The 21,562-nt window shown below is 32.8% G+C and overlaps 3 protein-coding genes across 4 annotated transcripts; all 3 read right to left on the reverse strand.

Annotated features, from left to right (window-relative positions):
- Positions 1 to 325: 325 nt before the first annotated feature.
- On the reverse strand, positions 326 to 4,497 carry LOC106664431 (RING finger protein 113A). The gene is made up of 7 exons (XM_014390133.2): positions 4,190 to 4,497; positions 4,053 to 4,129; positions 2,089 to 2,295; positions 1,917 to 2,021; positions 1,747 to 1,858; positions 596 to 776; positions 326 to 524 (listed from the first exon to the last, which is right to left on the reverse strand). The coding sequence occupies exons 1-7, from the start codon at positions 4,278 to 4,280 to the stop codon at positions 347 to 349; spliced, it is 951 nt and encodes a 316-aa protein (XP_014245619.1). The 5' UTR covers positions 4,281 to 4,497; the 3' UTR covers positions 326 to 346.
- A 3,014-nt stretch (positions 4,498 to 7,511) lies between these two features.
- On the reverse strand, positions 7,512 to 13,220 carry LOC106664671 (cationic trypsin-like). 2 transcript variants are annotated; one of them, XM_014390606.2, is made up of 7 exons: positions 13,112 to 13,219; positions 12,971 to 13,053; positions 12,630 to 12,721; positions 9,643 to 9,781; positions 9,072 to 9,185; positions 8,785 to 8,949; positions 7,512 to 8,679 (listed from the first exon to the last, which is right to left on the reverse strand). In XM_014390606.2, exons 1-7 carry the CDS (start codon positions 13,155 to 13,157, stop codon positions 8,464 to 8,466), a joined length of 855 nt encoding a protein of 284 aa, XP_014246092.1. In that variant the 5' UTR covers positions 13,158 to 13,219; the 3' UTR covers positions 7,512 to 8,463. The 2 variants fall into 2 exon arrangements, with proteins under 2 accessions (XP_014246092.1, XP_024080516.1); XM_024224748.1 differs by having other exon boundaries at positions 8,569 to 8,679; positions 8,785 to 8,831; positions 13,112 to 13,220.
- Positions 13,221 to 13,367: 147 nt separating this feature from the next.
- Positions 13,368 to 20,945, reverse strand: LOC106664536 (transforming growth factor beta regulator 1). The gene is made up of 7 exons (XM_014390349.2): positions 20,627 to 20,945; positions 17,496 to 17,607; positions 15,384 to 15,491; positions 15,173 to 15,312; positions 14,971 to 15,113; positions 13,654 to 13,885; positions 13,368 to 13,592 (listed from the first exon to the last, which is right to left on the reverse strand). Exons 1-7 carry the CDS (start codon positions 20,765 to 20,767, stop codon positions 13,416 to 13,418), a joined length of 1,053 nt encoding a protein of 350 aa, XP_014245835.1. The 5' UTR covers positions 20,768 to 20,945; the 3' UTR covers positions 13,368 to 13,415.
- Between the last annotated feature and the right edge of the window lie 617 nt (positions 20,946 to 21,562).

Raw genomic sequence — 21,562 nt, forward strand, 5'->3', positions numbered from 1 at the left:
CCTCACACATGTTTCAGAATTTCTCCATTCATTTCTCTTCTATTCAGTGGTTAAAGTGTAAAACTAAATTTCAATTTTTATATTTATAGGAAGTTTTTCTCAAGAATTAACTAGTAAATTGTTAATGAACTATCAATATGCATTAATTTGGTCTAAATAATGGAAAACATCCAAGTAAAGTTGGTGGGCATAAATAAGTTTTAAAATAAATCATAAATGTTGTTTAATTTTTATGAATCCCAATAAATAATACCGTTAACTTGGTTATATTAATTTTATATTTAAAAAACTATTTTGTACATATTTACACAAAATTTCAACAACATAATTTAAAAAAAAAAGATTCTCATTCATCGTCGGACAGATCTGAATCGCTTTTTTTATTGCTCTCAACTGGTTTCATCTTTTCTATTATCTCTTTAGCCGGGTTGAAAACGCCGTTCGTCTGTGTATTGCAAATGAAACACCTCGTCGACTTTTTGTACTGGTCCAGAGCACATTTCTCGCAGAAATAATGCCTACACCTGATCGGAAATTGGAGGAAGAAATAAAATTAACAATCTTACCAATAATTAAGGGATTAATTTAATATTACTTTGTCACGATTGGGTTCACGAATGACTCTCGGCATATGAAGCACTTAAAAGGAAGCTGGTCGTCGTCAGAATCGATCTCATAATTGTCGGAGTCATTATCTTGGCCCTTTTGACTAGTCTCCTGCTCCAACTGCCAACCGTGCTTGTAGTCACTCCTATCATGCAAAAATTTGCAGCTGTCTGCAATAGTTTTTCATTAGCGAAATAACATGAAATAATGAACATTAATTACAAAAAAATAATTTTCAATAATAAACCAGCAACGCTTAAATGTTACCTGTACCCTGCATCTCAATCATAAAAGTTTTGTGTTTATTTTTTATATACTGATTATATTATGATTGAATTTCAATTCATTGAGGTATAATTAAGCTGATTTGAACAATAGAAATATTTTTAAATAAACAAAAGAGCAGAAGCCACTAAAATTTAATAGATAAAAGCGTGTGGTGATTAGTGACCGTTTATCAATGATTATTCAGAAATCGTGAGATGCTGTCTGGTGTGATGTAGGTTTCAGAAAAACATTTTCGTTATCGTGCCAAAGTTTCGATCTTTATTGAGATCATCTTCAGGGCTCAAAGTGTTTGTTTTCTGTGTACGTGTGCCATTCTTGCGTGTCATGGGTACTCTCAACACCCTGTTGGCACGATAAAGAAAATGTTTTTCTGAAACCTACATCACACCAGACTGCATCTCACGATTTCTGAATAATCATAGATACAAACTTTTTCTATTATTAATTCTGTTTTGTTTAATGGTTGAAGTACTTACCTAATTGTTAGTTTTTTATTACTTATTATTTATTACTGATTAGCTGATTATGTCATTTTATAACTTTAAATTATGTACCAAATTTTCAATTATGTACAACGTTTATATATTGACTACTATTGTTGATATGATTTATTTGCAGTAAGTAAAGATGTAAATATTTATTTATAATCTATAATCTTCAATTATAATATATTATTATTATAATTGATGATTATAGTATCGAAAGTTGTTAAAGCGAATAAAAAAGTTCTGTTAACTTTTACAAACCACATGCTGCAATTTATTCATTTTTTGTTTTTCTTTGTGTATATACATTATTATAAATAAATTTGATTTAATTTTAACTGAAGAGCAAATAATATTTAATATTTACCTCCAAAGCCACAAAATCCAGTTTCTTTGTAATCTTTGCAAATATCAGGCTGGTAATCCCATCTGACAGTTGCTCTCAAATTGGTCGGCGCTCTGATCGGTCCTTTTCTGACCTAAAATGTCAAAAAACATTTGTAAAATTGGATGTAGAAATATAAAAACCAGACCAACCATTCCGCTGGAAGCGTTTCCTTGAGCGGTATCTCTCTTTTCGTAAAATTGCGTGTAATTGGCCATTCCTCTGTAGATTTTGTCGTCCTCCTTTCCTTTCAGGTCCTAAAAATCCGATTGAATCTAAACTATTTTCTAACTGTGGTATATTGAAAATGGGATATTTGTATACTTTGTTTATTGCCAGGGATTTTTCATAAATGGCCTGAGCATCCCGGTCTAACGGAGTATCAATTTCGACTGTCGCAGTCGCACCCTGGTCAGAAGGGAGCGACGGTTCGGGGTTTCTTTTTGATTTGTATGACACACGGACCAAGTCCTCCTCTGAGCTGCTGCGTTCATGGTCTGAAAGGTGGACCTTCTTCTTTTCCCGAATAGTCTGTAAATAAAAATTTCCTATGAATATTTTTAATGGTCATGGTTTAAATTTAATATTTTTAAGGCTTTTCTTGTCATAAAATTTGTCACATCAATCACAACTCAATAAAAAAAATAAGGAAAAAACTAGTGTCTAATTTGGTACAATTTTAGAAGCTTTCTTGATCCTAATACTGTTTGAACCTAATACTTCAAATACTGTTTAACACCAAATTAAGTCTGTACCTAATTTCCAATTATTCATGAAATACATGAAAATAAGTAAGGCAGAAAATCACTCCAATAAAGTATCAATGTTCGCTGAATAAAGCAACAAAAATCTGTTTCCCACTTTAAACTCTACGATATTTCCCACCTAAACTGTCAGAGTCCGAGATTGGAAAAAAGCACTCCATCAGAGTTACGAATCTGTGATCAGTCAAGGTTTGGAGGTGCGCAGTCTATCACAGATTTGTGATTGTATGTAAACATAATAATATAAACATAATATGCAATTAGGGTGATTGAATAAAATCAAGTACCCTAAGTGAACGGTATGTAAATAAGAAATATATATTTAAGTAATTATACTTTTTATCTAAGGTCTTGGTTGAGATGAAAGAGCTAGTGTCACGAGCGGGATTCGAACCCATGACCTTTGGCTAAATCACAGGTTCGAATCTTCCTCTTGACACTGACTTTTTCACATTAACCTAGATTTTCGATAAAACTTATAATTGATTATAATAATTAATAGGTCAATTATGACTACTAAATATATACGGATTAATATATTTAAGGGTGAGTGAAAGAGTGAATGGGTTTAGATTTAAAAAATGATGCATTAGAGCTGAAATGACCTAGATGTTGACAGCCCAGGAGCCTAAAGCGGGGAACACACTTATCCGCAAACGCATGCCACGTATCACAAATCAATATCACAATCTCAAATCAGCCTCTTTTGCTTTTAATGCATTATTATGAGCAAAACCATGTAATAAATTGTTAAATTTTATGAGCACAACCATGTAATCAAATTGTTAGTGAAATTTAATTGTTTTAAATAAAGTTATTTCCCGAGTTTTGATAAATTCTGCCAAACCATCATAATTAAATAATTTTTATAAAAACTCACGAATTTTTGATCTCGTTTAATTTGGTTTACATTAAAATAAGCAAGTAATTAATATAACTACAAAATTACATATACATAGTTTTAAATAAACTAGAAAAACCATAAGCGTCCGGTTCTTTTTTTTTTTTTTTTCGACTGTACTCGGCACAACTTGACAAAAATCTGTACAATGGGGAACTTGGTTGCATCATTTAGCATAGAGCAGGGTAGCATTGCGTGGCATCAGGCTGATGTGCACGGGAGTAATATAATCTTTGGAAAATTGGACATTGGATTTGCGTCGAGTGGCTTCAAGTCACATCACGTAGTGTTGCGTCGGGTAATTTTGTTCCCTGCTTAACTTTGTGCAGCGGAACGGATGAGACCAAGGTCTGACCCTGGACTGCCAAATTGACGAGTGATTCTCGTAGCCTACCAGTAGTTTATTGTAAATTTCACAAAAGCAGGAATTCCAGCAGTCTGCAAGAAGTAATAGGTTCAAATCTATACGTGTGCAGAACAGAGCTTATATAAATCAATAAAAAGTATAAAAAGTCAAATATAAACTAAACGTTTTCAAGAAAAGTGAGCGTAAAAAAACCTGTATAAAAAACAAAATTACATTTGTAAAAATTCAAGTATAATCTGGTTTAACGAATAGTTACCGATTGTATCATAGGATTGTGCAGTTGCTTGCGATGCTGCTTCCTCACCACCTGTGTATCATCCTCGCTGCTTGATGCTAGAAATAAACAAAAATTACTCCTCTGCTTATATTTTCTACTGGAAAAAGTCAATTTACAGTCTTCACTGGCCGACGCCTGTCTTTTTCTCCCTCGGTTTTTCGCATTGAACTTTCTTTTTTTGAAGACCGGCGCAACTGGATCTTCCATGTTAGAACAACTTGATTTGTTGTTCAACACAATAACCTTCCAACTTTGAATCGTTGTGCTTTTCTCGATAAACACAAATCGATTTTTAATCGATAATTTTTGTAGCTTATACAAAACTTCACAGCTTATATACTAAACACCACACTTATACAAAATGACTTTTTTTTTAAACCATTGTCCACCTTTTTAGACCCTGCTGTTTCATTAAACCAAAACCTCAAAGTGTTTTTTTTAAATAAACATATTTTAAAATTAGAAAGTTTTTAACTGAACAGACTATTTATTTTTGTGCCATATATTTTTTAATTGCTAATGCATTTCAGGTCATGTCCCTGGTCATCTTCCCTTCAGAGCTCACCATTTAGCTAAATGAAATTCCTTGAATGGTATAAAAATGGTGTAGTTTTAAAAAAAATAAATAACCAATTTTCTAGGTTTAAAATATTTTTACAACCAAATTAAATAAAAAATTATTTTAAAAAAATAAAATTTGAATAAATATTTTATATCATATTTATAAAAAAATGAAGCCTGCTTTTTTATTTAATGACAAACCCTTAATGTTCTTCCTTCTACAGGTTTTTTCATTCACCTTCGAAAATTAAAAATTATAATTTTGTCTAACTAGGCAAATGGACATCTGTGGAAAACTAAAAACCCTTTCGAACATTCTCATTATAATTATCAATGTAACAAGGAACTAATGAGTTTATGGCTTTTTAGTAGATGATGGGGTTTATGGCTTTTTTCCAAAGAATGTTTCCACCAGGGGACAGACACTTTCAGAAATAATTATAAAATATAATTTATCTATTTTAAAGGTACAAATAGTTTAAGCCCCCTTACACGTACATATATTAGAAATAAATTTAGTTTTATAATCATAGTAAAATAATAATAATAAGACATAATAAAATATACAAAACAATAATAATAAAATATTCATTAAAATAATAATTATTTATAATTTATTGATGAAACCACATTATGAAAGAAAAGCAGAAAGAGAAAAAAGAAACGGGAGAAGAAAAGGATATGATTCATGTCGTTTTTAAAAACTCATGCCATAGACCATAGATGCCATAGAGTATAGTTCTGAAACAAGCTAACGAGGAAGAAGAACGTACTTCCTGGTGAAGAAAATTCCATAGTCTTGACCCTGCAATTCTGAAGGGAATGGCTAAAGGTTTAGAAGTGTTATATTAATCCATATTTGTTTAGCAATCATAATTGATCATATCAATTATTTCAATTAATTATTCTTTTATCTACGGTTTTTTACTGATAAGAAAAATTAGTTCGAACCCACGACCTTCGGCTCAATATGCCGCTGCTCTGACCACTTGAGCTAACGTCTTAAGCTCTCGTGACCCTAATTTTTCATCTCAACCAAAAACCTTAGATAAAAAGAATAATTAATTCTCATAATTGATCATATTAATTATTTCAATTAATTACTCTTTTATCTACGGTTTTTGACTGATATGAAAAATTAGTTCGAACCCACGACCTTCGGCTCAATATGCCGCTGCTCTGACCACTTGAGCTAACGTCTTAAGCTCTCGTGACACTAATTTTTCATCTCAACCAAAAACCTTAGATAAAAAGAATAATTAATTGGAACAATTAATATGGTCAGTTATGACCACTAAGCAAATGTAGATTAATTATTTATCTATTTATTTATACTGGTAAATATACCAGTAACAAGTTCTATAAGAAGTTAAAGTAATAATGAACAATATTGAAACATACATACTTACATATTACAATAATTAAAAATATGTACATATTTAAAAAAAACAAATAAACTTTTTTTTTCAATTATAACTTTGGGATACAAATGCCACTGCTCTAACTAATTACTCTAAACTCTAATTGAGCTAAAAATTTGTGAGTTCAAATCCCGCTTGTGACACTATCTTTTTCATCTTAACCAAGGCCTTATATAAAAAGTATAATTGAAATAATTATTATCGTCAATTTTGACTGCCAAAAGAAGTTTGTAAATGATGGTTCAGTTTCAATAAAAAGGGGCATTGCATAACTGCCCCCACTGCAGCAATGGAAACCACTCAATCTTCCACTCTTATATATTTATGTACAAAAGGTGGCTTTGGAGAGTCAACAGATTACTGAGGTACAAGGAAATAAAGCCAGAACTAAGGAGGAGTCAGCACAAAATTGTGGAGACGATTAAAATAAATGAGATGGCTGTAATAACTGGCCTGACAAAACGAGAGAAAATCTCTACCTTGACCGACTCTTCTAAGTGGTGGGCATAGATAATATAGAATTTGGAAAAAAGGTGGCCCCAGGTTTCAAGAAGGGACCGTATTATGGTACACAGATGGTACAATGATAGGGATAAAAGGGCTGAACTACACTCCAGTACTCACTGGTAACTGGTACACCGAGGGTTGATATGACCTTTGCTGTCGTGACCCTTTTTTAAAAAAAATAATAATAAAAATATATAACTACACCCTAGCAAAGCCCTTCGACCAACCCCAACAATTTTCCAAGTTGGGTTCCCAGTCATGAAGGTATAGAAGGATATGAACAGGCTGACCAACTGGAAAAAAAAGGGGCGGCTCTCTCACCCCTGGGACCAGAATCACAACTAAGGGCACTGGAGTATGTTCTTAAGTTGAAATTTAAAAAAAAAAAAAAAAAAAGGTATTCAGAAAGAAAAACTAACTGGGTATGAGGCAAGGTAAGAGATTTAGAAATCTCACAAAATGGAAGGCCAAAGAACTCCTCTCTTTCAGCAGGTAGGATTTGAGAAAAATCATAGACCTCTATACTGGCCATTGCTCTTTTAACTATCATCTTAAGAAGATGTCCTGTAATAAGGATTAAACTGATAAATTAGCCCTCTCACACTGTACAGTTACACTAACAAGTACATAATCTACACAAAGAAACACAATACTAGAAATCTATAAAACATTACATACAGAAAAACCGCCCTGTTTCCGCTAAATCGGAACAGGGGACCCGGATACTAGCTGCTTTGTTCAAGCACAATTCTTATATTAGGCGGGATTCCTACATGCTCTCTATATGGAGCCAAGGAATGCATCCTTCAGTTTAGTGGATACATCGTGCAGCCTTTCTCTACATGCTAGAAGAATTTTATTTTACTTTACAAAAATATTTACATTAGAGAAATTATTTATTTTATATTAAAAAATGTTGTTTCCTGTTTGGTCAGATAAGAAAAACATATTGACATTTGAATAGATAATATATTTTAAACATAAGAAAGTGTTCATAATAAAAACCACAAGCAACTGCCAACAGCTTTAAAATAAAGTGTGGTTATCATAAAAATACAATCTTGGGGTCGTAAAACAAAGTACAATTCTTGAAGTCGCTTTATTTATTTGTTTATATATTGTAACAATAAAATCACACGTCTTAACTTTATTTTTATATTGTACAACTTTTTTCAAAATTGGTACAAATTATTGAATTGACCTTTTGAATACACAAATATTTGTTGCAATACATTTTATATTGCTTGAAGAACTAGAAATTTGTTTTTTATTCATTCCTTGGTTAAAAATTGAAGTTTTAAAGTTAAAAACAATAAGTCAGACTAGTGATTGTTTTAAAGCTTCAAAGAGATCGAAACTCAGAGAGTCATTTCCCTACATTTTATCACAGTCGTCTTTTTAAATAAAAAAAAGCGATTCAAGAATTTCCTCTTGTTCATAGATAAATAAAAGAGTACAAATTAAATTTATTCAGTGGGGATTCAGTGAAATTGTATGCTACAATATCGTTTTTTGCTTTTGATTAAGCCAAAGCAAGGTTCTGAGAAGGAACTGATGGTACACACCATCGCACGTGATTTTATCATCGATAAAACAATAATAATTAGAGAAAGAAACATAAATAAAAATTTAAACTGAATAAGTCTTGAGATTATACAACTGTTACAATATAAAAATTTAACATAATACATTTAAATTGCAACTAAATTTGGTATGATTAGTGTCTTTTATTTGGAATAAAATGTGAAATTCTTAGTATAACCTTATGAAAAATAATTTAAAACACAAAGTAAAACAAAAAAAAATACAGAGAGAATTTTTATGAATGAAAATTGATCGATGAAAATGAAATTGAATCAATCTAAACGTTTTGGAATATCAATGGATTTTTTTAAAGTATATTAAATAAAAAAAATTATAAAACACATGAACAAGCCAAGACTTATCAGAAGAAATGTTGGATGCAATGATTCGGATGAGTTCTGTTGTATTATCCAATCCCGGTGGGAAGCGATTTCAGTGTAAACACCCGGTATGTGAGCCTCTCCACAGCCAACTCCAAATGAAACTATGCCAACAAGCTTGTCTTGGCAGACTAGAGGACCACCAGAGTCACCCTTAAAAAAAAAAATTAAATGTGATTAGACTTTTTATTGAATAAAGAAGGTGCGAATTTCTTACTGACTTAAAAATTTCTATGATCATAGTAAAATTAAAATTACCTGGCAAGAATCATGACCACCGTTTTCGTATCCAGCACAAATAACTCCTGTTGGAAATGAAATCTCCATTAATTTGTAAATAGTCTGGCATTGTTTTAAACTGTAAAGAGGGACTTCGGTGGACATGAGAAATATCGATGGTATCGCTAAACCTGAATTGGGGGGCTGCAACATAATAAGTTACTTCTATGATTGTGTCTAAAATTTGTCTCTATGAACCAATAAATCAACAGTCAAAACAAGTAAAACTAATTTATACATTACAATAAGTTTGAAAATGTATGGACCTCAATCAAACTTCCCCAGCCGCTTACGATACAATGAGTTCCATCCGGAGGTGTACTATTCGCCAAAGCGACTGCTCCAATTGTGTAATTATTCAACTGTATCTTGTTTTTTGTCTGGAAATATTTCCGAGTTTTAAAAGACAAGGATTTGAAATAAATTAAATTTAGCTGAACAGTCGTATAAATACAATACAGATAGCAGAAAAGAAGCAAAAGTTGAAAGCTAAAACAAATTCACATGGCATATACAAACTGCCAAAATTAAAAAACATTTTTTAGTTTCTTGAATAATTTCATTGCAGACAATATGTTTGAGCAATATTAAATATACAATTTTTGTTGAACTATATCTTGCCTTAGATCTCCAAGAAAAAAATAATAATTGGCAGACTATAAATCACTTTACTATGTTTGTATTTTATACAAGTCAATACATTAAAAAACTTTAATTTTCTTAATTAAATTAAATCATGATGAATAATACATTGAGAAACACTCACTAACAAATAATCACAGACGGGACGAAAGCTTCCATAGACAAACTATTGACTTTATTGATTTCCACGCTTACTTTTAACACGGCTACATCATGTTTTATTGCACTTTTGTCATACATTGGATGTACAGCAATGTGCACGACTGGGTTGAGCTGTCCTCCTGTACTGTAGTTTTCACCGACGACACAAAATATATTTCCTTTCCTTTTCGCTCTGACAAATGATATAAACAGAAGTGGTTAAACAATAATATATATTCAATAATATATCAGGTAAGCTTTGGTTTATATAGCAAACCACATTAATGATATAATTCCACAATGACCAGGGAACAGAAATAAATTACATTATCATCAGGGCAGATGTTCCTCAAGGAAGCATCTTTGGCATATTTCTTTTCACAATATCACAAAATAACATGCTTATGAATCTTAGCTGTAATTTAGAAATTTATCAGCTGAAATATACAAGATGCAAAAATGGTGAAAGTGAATAAGAGCGTTCAGGTTCTGTCAAAAAGCGTTCTTCTTTACTAAGACTAACCTATTGACATGAGCAATATCTTGTACTTTTGACAAATATGAAGTCCTGTGACAAGACTTCAGAAAAGAAACTTATGTTAAAATGACTAAGCCTACTTGATATTATATTTGAATTCAAGTAGAGTTCGAGGTCCAACAATATATCCTGGCAACCCTTCCATTCAAACCTTTTAGGCGAAAATACTTAATGCTCCCAATTTTATGTTGAATCAAATAATAAATAGCCTTTAATACCATTGTCCAAGGCATAACCAAATTTTTACAAGCGATTCTGCTTGAGAGTATTCCAAGACACTTTAAAGTGAAATTGGATAAAAGATGTAACAGACCAGCTGGACTAGTCCTCCTAAAATTATTTTGCAATGTCACAATTGTTTTGTTTTTTTAAATCTTTTTTAATCAATTAACAAATTTTGACACATTTTAGCCTTTCAAAGAACCAGAAGACACCATAACATTGTATTAGGGCATCCCGGGGCTAATTTTGCCAAACCCCTATATGCAAGTCTAATATTTTTCGATGTACTAACAACCCTTAAAATTTTATTCAAATTTAACATCTATGTCATTGTCACAAGTCAACATTTTATGAATACTAGCTTCTACGCCATAACAAAAATAAAATGAAAAATATTGTGTAATGAAGGTATGTGGTATCTTTGATTCGGACACTGCCAAATGGGACAATAATGAAAAATAATATTCAGCAGATACTTGCTGCGCAGTGGAAATAATACAAATAAAACAAAATCCAAATTACAAAAAAAAATTATATTCCTTTCTAAAACATAAACAAACAAATTCAATTTTTCAAAATAAAATATAAAAAATCTCAATCAAAATAATCTTACAAAACAAGAATTAAAATATTTTCTTTTGCCAACCTGTTAACGTTAGATTATACGAAGAAGACGCTTCTACTGCCCTCAAGCTACTACTCGTTATGGCAAAAGCAGCACTAGTTTTTCAACTATTTGTTTGGCAAACGAACTATTTACATTTTTATATAATACAAATCAAAATAACAAAATTTTCTTGACAACAATTTAAACAAATACAAAATAAGAATTTTTCGAAACAAATTATTGTTTGTTTGAAAATAAAATAACATTTGCTTCATTGTTAATAATAATAATTTAACTTCAAAATTACAACATAAAAAAAAAGAAACAAAAAGTCAATTAAATAAAAATTGTCGTGATTTTTATGACAATTGTTACATTTAACAATTAAAAATGGTTTTCGGAAGGCGATAGCCCAGAAGGAATGTCAAAGGATTTCTATTCTACTATTTTTAGACTGAAGACAAATCATGGCCTATGGGGTAGCTACAAGAAGAGAATCGGTTTGGCATCGTCTCCGAACTGTCCCACTTGCGATTGCCCTTCAAATCCTTCCCACATAATTTTTGAATGTCCAGAATATGAAAATGAAAGAGACAAAAAAAATCTGAGCAAAGTCCCAAATATTTCAAAACCAATAAACTTAGAATCTGTCCTAATAACCAACAACCCATCAGCTTTCAACACAATCTATGGATTTCTACAGTCCATAAACGTTTCTTTTTGATTATCTTCAAGCATGAAAATTTAGAAGATGAGAAGATGATGGAGCTGAATATTAAATATACAATGGTAGAGTGGTGCGGGCGTGCGGCGGGGACCTGGCCCTGGTCGGCCGATCACGCTCGACAGTAAAATGAAAATAGAAGAAAACTTCATGGGTAATATGCCAGCGTAAACCAAAAAAAAATAAAAAAATAAAAAAAGAATTTTAGGACAAATTTCTAGTTGAAAATGAATTGTATAATGTGACAACCTTTCTGAATTTTAGTTAGTTTTTTTAAATTCGTTATTTGGTTATGATCATTATTGTTTTTTGTCCTTTATATTGTTTGTATTTTCTTTCTATTGTATTTATATGTAATATTTTTGACTATGTTCATACAATTTGAAAATATATGGATTGTCACTGAATAAAGATATTTTGATTTATTTATTTAATTGATAGTTTGAAATTGATTGAGAGAGCAGCTTCGTCAAAGCAATTTTTGATCATATTTAGACCTAAATTTTTTTGTTCTCCTTCGACCCATTGGTCAAAACCCTTGGGCACATGTTGAATATTTTTCAATCCAGTACCACCAAAAAAAGTTCCAATGAAATTAGTGAAACTTCTAAGTAAAAAGCATTTGTTTTAAAAGACTTCTACTCTGACATGGTTTTATCTGTTCAGGTAAAACTACTCAAGATGGTGTAATCATTTAACTGTCAAAACTAGCACGAATTGAATCAGGATGCTCGTAAAACAACCTATGCTGGAAGTTTGTTGGACTTGTTGTTTTTAAAAACTTGGATAAACCAGCAGTTGGAGAAATCATAAAATATTAAGGATACTGATAAATTGTAAACATTTAAAAGATTATTGTGCAAATTTTTCAAAAATCATAAACATATAATAGACTATTTAATTTGAAAAGGATAACAAATTATGATAGATAAATGTGAAAATTGACGTACCTAGTAACACAGTGGGCTGCTGTGACAACATGGTATTCATTAATTATGGAACCGCCACAAAAATGGTAGCCTAAACCATCACGGATAGACACCTGTAAAATTTGAATATCTTGTTATTCTACAATATAAGAAAACTTAAAAAAAAAATTAGATTAAATTAAATTTACAAAAAAAATTTTTCTGTTGGTGACAGGCAGTGATTATTGCCAATTAATTTTTTTTTTTTTTTTTTAAATAATTTTAGGCTAATAATTATTAAAACCAAAGTCTGGACTACTTATCAAATTCATTTTTTTATATGCCAAGAATCGGACAGTGAGTATGGCAGTGCTTGTGCTTACCTGGTATTTTACAGCAGTTATGTCAGTCCTGTTCCCTCCTATAATTTTAACGATGCCCTCTGGGTCAGTTTGATTGCATTTCGCTTTAAAAACAATAATTAGAACATGCAATTATTTTAGTTTTCCCTTTAATATCTTTACCTTCAGGGGTAACAACAATAAATAGAACTATTAGCAGGTAATGCATTTTGAGACTGGGCCGTGTATCCACACCTTAACGTTATCTTATCTCAGGTGTAACACGTCACGGAAGTAAAGTACTCAAATCTGACTTCAAGATTACAAAAATTTCATTCAAAAATTTTATCATATGAGTATTTCACAAGTTGGAAGCAAATATGAGGGAAAATTAATAATAACAAGTATATTATTATTCACATTTTATTTGCAAAATTACACAAATTTACAGTAAATTAATATTTAAAAATAATAAAATCAAATATAATTAAGACAGCAACATATTTCTGAGAGTGTTCACATCCTCCAAATAATCACTACTAGAAGATTCATGTTTGATCATTGATTCAAGATGTGATTTTGAAAACAATATACTTCTTAGGAGAGCATTGTAACTGAGCGATGCTTCCATCTCATCCGCTACGTACTCATAATTTGGGTTAATCTATAAAAAATAAAATCAAGTAAATAAAATAAAAAATCAAATTGAAGAGAAGACAAATTACCTCGAATTTGGTCCAGACGTATCCCTTACATTTACGAACCCCAGGTGAGCCCTGGATTAGGTGATGTATCGTGGGATGGGATATGCCAAAGAAATCAGCACCCCGGCCCTTTGCATTGACAACCTCGGTGCCTAGGCATGCGTTAATATGAGAAAGTAGCATCGAGTGACATTGATCAATAGAAGCGCTCATGATCGGAACATCCAGATCTGTATCAGCAACTATTTCAAACCTAAAATCATAACATTTTATATAAGCTTCATGTTATAATTATATTATTTATTATTCTTATTTATATTTATATGTTATAGTCCTAATCAACTTTAAAATACCTGTTAGAGCAGACTGGGAGAAAGGGATTCCAGTTATTGCTCACCATATCTGGTATAATCATGGCGCCAAAATTAAGTATGGGTCAGGAGTTGGTATTTATGAAAAAACCAAGGACTAGAATTCATAAAAGGCTTGGACAATATGTCAATTTCAGGTGGAGACTGAGGTTAGTGAAAAATGTACTAAGGAGATGAAAAGGCTAGTTATCGTTAACAGAAGAATAACCGTCTACTCGGACGGCCAGGCGGCTCTGAGGGCAATTACTGCATTGGTAATAAAGTCCAGTCATTTGGGATTTTGTTAGTGTTGACAGACAATGGGATAAACAACAAAATTTCTTTTGTCTGGGTACCAAGGCAAACAGGCAAAGGGCAACAAAGTGGCTGATAAATTGACCGAGGAAAGTTCACTGGCCCTGAACCCTTTTGTGTCTACCAAACTGCCAAAAAAGTCGATCCATAATAAGTTCTCCATTCAATGGGAATGAAGCTCAGGACAGAGGCATGCGTTTATCAAAGGACCATCACAGAAGCTAACAGCAGATCTATTTAACCTAGGATGTGTTAGGACAAGAATAATAGTTGGACCGCTAACTGGACGCTGTACACTCCAGAGGCATATGTATAGATTCGGAGCAGCAGAAACAAGCCTGTGCAGATATTGCAAAGAAAAAGAAAAAAAACAATGGAACCTCTATTGGTGCGAAGGCTTATTCAGGCAAAGATTTTTACTCTTGTGAGAAGAAAAGCCCGAATCATAAGGTAGTCCTTGAAAAAGCTTTGGGATCTGGTAGCTTAATGAGGATAACAATGGAGATACACAATAGACCAATACAGGTCATGTGCACGGGTCGCAAAGAGGCCAAATCCTATAATCTAATCTAATCAACTTGTTGGATCTGTGAAAAACTTCTTTGCACAAATAAATATAAAGCAAACAGCTGTCGATCTTTAGTTTTCATTTAAAATTAATTGTAAAAATTACCTCGGTGCAGAGCCACCATCCATGACTTTACAAGTATAAACACACTGTTTCTCTGGGTCTTTCAAACTTCCGTAAATCCTCGTAGAACAGTAGCCAATGGGATAAATGAGATCTTCAGTGTGATAATCTGGCTTTTCACATACCTAAAAAAACACAGTTGAGAAGTGATGCAGAATATCAATAATTATGTTAATAGCCTTACTTCTCCGAGGCTGTGCACGGTGAAATCGCCGAGAACGATGGGGAAAATCGGTTTTCCACTTGCGTCTAGTGGGATCGACTTAACGATCTTCTTCTTCCTTGGAACGGGAGGCTTTTTCAACTTTGAAGATTTAAACATGTCTAATATTGTTAAAATTTTAATATTAATTAATTGGTGAGAGATAGAGAGAGTAAAATCAATAATAATTTACCAGGAGATTCTATGAAACTTTTCTCGCTCTTCTTTTTATTTGTGTTTGGTTTTTTTGGAATCACATTATCAATACTGGTTGGAATCGGCATTCTAAACCCTTCAAAATCTAAAAACAATGATAAAAACAATAATAAAATTTATAATTAAATAAACAATACATTCATTTTTTTAAACTTTAATAAGATTACACTAGTAAGATGTTAAACATATTTATATTTGAGAAATACACAAATAATTAATTATCCATTTGTTTATTTTTGTAATTAATCTTGTATGCATCAAAATTAACAAAATATCAGTTTTTCTATGTAATTAAAATTTCAGCAAGAATTGTTTAACTTAAGAACGGAAAATGAACTCTGCATAATTCATAAATTCACAAGAATTCGGAATAAAATTGCAACGACTAGAGAAATTTTTACAATTTAAAAACTGTAAAATTCATCATGGGCGTGAACAACACATTTTGGATTCAAAATAAATTAATTGTAGGAGAAGTTAATGTGACAAAAGATATTATGACCTGGAGTGTCTCAGCAACAAGTTTGTTGTCTGGGTATCCAGACACTTAGGTCCAGAAGGTAGCGAAAAGGTGGATGAGGTAGCTATGGCAAGGACATCCCACCCTCTAGACTTAACCACCATGATCCAGCCCTCTAGCGCTAAATATACATGGAAAAACTGATGAAAAATGATTAAGAGAGGCAGTGTCGGTGGGCCGGATCAGCAGAGAAGCTCTTGTATATCAAGAGCACTGTCAATAGGTGGCCCTCAAAGGATCTGACGCATAGAAGAAGGGTCATCCCACACCAGATTAAGGATAGGCCAAGCAAGGGATGTGTCTGACAAGAAGGGTACCAATCCTTGGCTCCATATAGTGTGTGTGACCACCCAATGTGAGAATTGTGCTTGAGCATGGCAACTATCTGTGTCCCCTGTTTTGATTCTTGAAGTAAACAGGGTTGTAATGATGTATCACTGACAGTTTTGTGTCTTTAGCACGTGTTATGAGTGAATGCACTTATTGGCGTGACTTTGTAGAGTGAGAGGGCCAATGGCGGAAAATTGAGTTGACTGACCCTCTGTTAGGTTAGTTATTATACGATGGCTGATGGGTAATAGTTAGGGATGATGGAGAAATTTCAAGTGCTCCACAGCCCTTAACTGAGTTGTATAAGAAAGAATGTATTTAAGAGTGAGTCAGAGTGTGAATGAACTTAAGAACCAGCATTCCAGGCTGAATGAGCAGCTGTTGATTGCCTGGAGTGAGGTTGGAACCTTGGTGGCTCGGATAAGACCAAGGTCTGACCATAGACTGGCAACCCTGGGATTAGTGATTCTCGAGACCACTGGTGATTTATTGTAAATTAAACAAAAGCTGGGATTGTCGGTGAGCTGTGAGAAGTGATAGTAACCCAACTCTGATATACATGCACATGCAGATGTGAGCTCATATAAATCAGTAATCAGTAATGTCAGTGACAGTCACAGACAACTTTTGTTGCATCCGTCATTTGTCTAATATTCTTTAACAATAATGCTCGACTTATCACCAATAATATTCACTCAATTTGTCAAATCAATTTTTTATTGATGTCAATACTAGTTTTCATTGTCTTTTCATATCATAATAGAATCAGAGAACAATTATCAAGTTAAAATTGTTGTTTTTTTTAATTATTTTATCACATTAATAAGATATTTTATGAGGGGGACTCATTAAAGTAGTAAATAAATAGTAAAAACATAAGCAAACAAAACTTATTTATCACTATCATTTAACAAGTTTTCTTTACTTGCTGTTCTTAATTGCGTTTGTTAATCATGCATAAAATAAAATCCTTATTATAGTTTTTAAAGTTACAGTTTAAAGAAAGAAATTACTTTACATGATACTCACAAAAAACAAAAACAAAAAATTATTTATTTTAATACATATATATTACAAAGATTTCTTGCTTTGTTTACAATACTTTACAGTGCAAAAACAGTAAATAGAAAACGCCCACGCTCATCTAATTTTCCGAATTGTTTCAATTTGTAAAAACAACAAACCTTGAACATTTGTTTCAAGCATGCAAAATAAAAACTCAGGGAATCGCAGACTTGCCTCCTGAAGGGTTGTACTGTTGAAGCTTTTTGAATAGGAAACTGCGCTCCTCGATGAGGAGCAGCGTCTTCTCTTGGAGGATCGCTATCTGGTCGCAAAGCGCTGCATTTTCCTGCAAGGGAACATCGCATACAACAATTGTCAAACTTGGCAAAACTTGGAGAGGCTTTGCTCAACCATCTAATCATTGCATTATTGGAACAAATAATAATAAAACAAAAATATAACATAAAAATTAGTAATAGGAGAAGATAGTTTATTTACTTTAATTAATTTTTTGTTAATTTTGTTAAATTTTCAAAGTTTGTATCCCTAATAAATGTTTAAGGAAAAAACCAACTACATTCATAATAGTTAATTTTAAAATAAAAATAAAACAATAAGTGTAGAACAATTATCCCGTTATTTTGTACAAAATTTTTAGTTTTTTCTATCAAAATAAATTTTCCCATTTAAAAAGAGAGTAATTCATTCGATAACCCAGATAATTGATTTCCATATTGAACTCTAAGATTACAAATCTGTTTTTTGGTCCTCCAATGGGGAGGGGAAATTGTTTTTAACTTCAAAAAGTTTAATACAATGAACTACAATTGTCAATTATGCTGACGGTAGCTGATTAATCAATTGATTTAGCTCTTGTTACATAGAAATAAAAAATAGTAAAGTAAAGTAACTCTTGTCATATAGGAGGGCTTGACGTGTAAATTTCTTTTAAGAACAGCCAAAGTCACCATTTATAGGAAGATTCTGCCAGTAGTCATATGGAGATTGGAAATGTGGACATTCACCATAGCAAAAGAAAAAAAAATACTCACTGCTGGGCAGTGTTACGAGAATATTCTATGCAGTGGTGGAACATAGCGATTACATGGCCCATAGAGTTGTATAAGAATGAAGATTAAGCCACAACTATACAAAAGGGGGACTTCACTGGTTGGGCAAGTGTAGGATGGAAGCTGACAAACTCGTATACTGCGGTAAGGGCCATGCTAATTCTGTATCATTCCATTTTTAGTATATGTACTGCTTAAGTGAGTACCGTGGTAAAGGCATCCTGCGAGCAAGAAATCTAGAGGCTGACCAAGCTTCCATAGGTTGAAAAATGTGGAGAATGACCAACAGAAGCTAGACAAATGTAGAGTCTTACAAGGGTTGTAATACTGGGAGTCATGGATGAGAGGTCCACTCAATTTACAATGATTATTCAGAAATCGTGAGATGCGGTCTGGTGTGGTGTAGGTTTCAGAAAAACATTTTCTTTATTGTGCCATTATAAAAAATATATTTTGCATTGTATAAATTCCCTTTTTCCACATCCTACATGTATTTGTTAAATTTAAACAATGTTTATAAATCCCAGGCCCTGAAGATGATCTCAATAAAGATTGAAACGTTGGCACGATAAAGAAAATGTTTTTCTGAAACCTACATCACACCAGACCACATCTCACAATTTCTGAATAAATCATCGACTAACAGTCACTAATCACCACACATTTCAATTTACAATACTTTTTTAATATTATGTTCAATTAAAAAGTCATGGTCTATGTCATATTCACACATCCTAACCACTCAGCTACTGTGGTCTCTTAAATAGAAATATAAAGAACTTGTAGTTTGGTTGACTTCAATCATCCCAGTCTGCTAGTCTTGCTATGAACTGTCAGGTACATTTTGCTATCTTCATGGAAATACTTCTATATAACCCACCAATGAAGATGAAGAAATGCCATACTGCATTTGACGTATAAAACCAGCAAGGAAAGGAAATGCAGTATGACTGAAAATGTCCAATTTGTTGGTTCATCCTTCCACAGACTAAGAACAAATCTCTGTGCAACCCACCCATAAAGATGGCAGAATTCTGAAATGTGCTTGACACCCCAAATCAGCAAGGACATGAAAGCAATATGCACTGCAGAGTTCAAAGAAAAATCCCATGATAAATATACAATATCCACCAGCATTCAAGATGGAGAAATGATAACATGAAAAACAAACTTACAGAACGAATCAGCAAGGGTAAGAAGACTGGATGATTGGAAATGACCAAACTCTAATAATCTTATTTTAAATTTTTATACAAAGACAGTTCAGAAAATTAGTGTCACATTTGGATTCAAACCCACGATCTTCATCTAGTGAATCCTGCTCGTGACACTAATTTTTCTTCTCAACTATCTTTGCATAAAAATGGGAAATAACAATTAATAATAAACAGATAACTAATTAAATAATTCTAAATCTTATACTAAACTTGAGAGACCACCATAAGAAATTTCAAATTTGAATCCTATCCAAGCTACCTCCAACATCCAATCACCTTATACTTATCGAAGACTGGTGCAAAAGGTGGAGGACAAGAATGAATGATGAAAAATGTACCAACGTACGTTCACATTGAGAAAACTGTCTTGCCCTCCATTGTACTATCAACAACAGATACCGACTTCCATTCAAATCAAATAATTGGGACTGTACCAAGCAAACTAACATGGAAACCCCAAACAAGACTTACTTGACAACTACAAAAACTCCTACGACCAAAATCTGCCTTGACTGTAAAAACTAAAGTAAACTAACTTTATACAAGTCTTTACTGTGGCCACTTTGGACATATACAGATTGGAACTGAGGGGTTCTTCCAAGCCATCTAACATCCAATCCTTCCAATCAAAAGTCCTCAGACTAATTGTCAAAGCTCCTTATTACCTCACTATCCACAACGACCTCGACATTTTATCAACAAACTGATCTATTCCCGATTCAAAGAGTTTCAAACCACCCACTCGATCCATCCTAACCATACTGCTCGAGCCTGGCTACATTCCCATCCTGAGAACCCGTCATGTCACCTTAATCGACAATGACATCAAAACCTCCTTGCCTCATAATCCTTCACACTGAGTGCCAGCATTGGCTGATTTCTCATGGCATGTGTCCTCCAGAAGCAGTGCTGATATTAGTGTTTGTGATGTGACTTTGTGAGAAAAAGTTTTGTATTTGTAATATGTACGAATATGAATAGGGTAAAAATAAAATAATTTTTAACAAATCTAGTTTCATAATGGTATGTTTAAGAGCCATGTAATCAAAATATGTTTTTGATTTTTGGAGGAACTTACGAAAATAAGTTCCTTGACAAGCTTCCGGATCTGCTTGTACTTGGTCTTGTATTTGTCCGTTTTACCGATGGACCCGACTGGACCTGGGCGGATATCCTTCCGCGACGGGACGGTCCCCTTGCCTTGTCGGAAACCTAGCATCCTGGGCTGCCTGCCTCGTCCATCCTACATAATTGACAACTTGGAAACAGTCGGCGGTTCTTTTGTTTCGGGAAGCAGGCACTGAAGCACCTAAGTCGCTTGCCAAGTTGCCGGTTATCCAACAGTGATGCGAACATGTATGTAATAAAATATCCTACATTCTTGTTAATTATTTCAATTAATTATTCTTTTTTTCTAAGGACTTGGTTGGAATGAGAAAGTTAGTGTCATGAGCGGGATTCGCACCCAAGATCTTCGGCAAATTAGCCGAATCCCTCTCGTGACACTAACTTTTTTCATCTCAACCAAGACCTTAGCTAAAAACGAATAATTAATTGAAATAAATAATATGGTCAATTATGACCACTAAACATGTATGGTTTCCTGCTAACTTTTAAGCCTTAGCTTTGTTGATAAATATTAGCTAATATTCAGATTTAATAAAATACTACATACATATTAGCATCCAGTGTCTAATGCTGCTAAGAGCCACTGACTCATTCACACACACACACACACACACACACAAAATTCTTAGATTAAGACAGAGTTGTAAGATGATGTGTAATAAGACTACACCCTGATGCATAAAATACAGAAAAAAAGTGTTTAAGTGTACTTGATTGTCAGAGAATCTATTAATAATGAATAAAATATATGCATTCAGTTCTCGGTTTTTCCTGGCATGTGGCATTTATATTATTTAATATGGTAAAACTCCTAGCGTTTATTGTAATTCTCATTGTAACTGTGAACATTTTTTTAAATAAATTATATTTTGTGTGATTTTTTTTT

Source organism: Cimex lectularius, unplaced genomic scaffold (genome assembly GCF_000648675.2).
Source record: "Cimex lectularius strain Harlan isolate CLEC.00 unplaced genomic scaffold, Clec_2.1 scaffold8, whole genome shotgun sequence".
NCBI lineage: Eukaryota > Metazoa > Arthropoda > Insecta > Hemiptera > Cimicidae > Cimex > Cimex lectularius.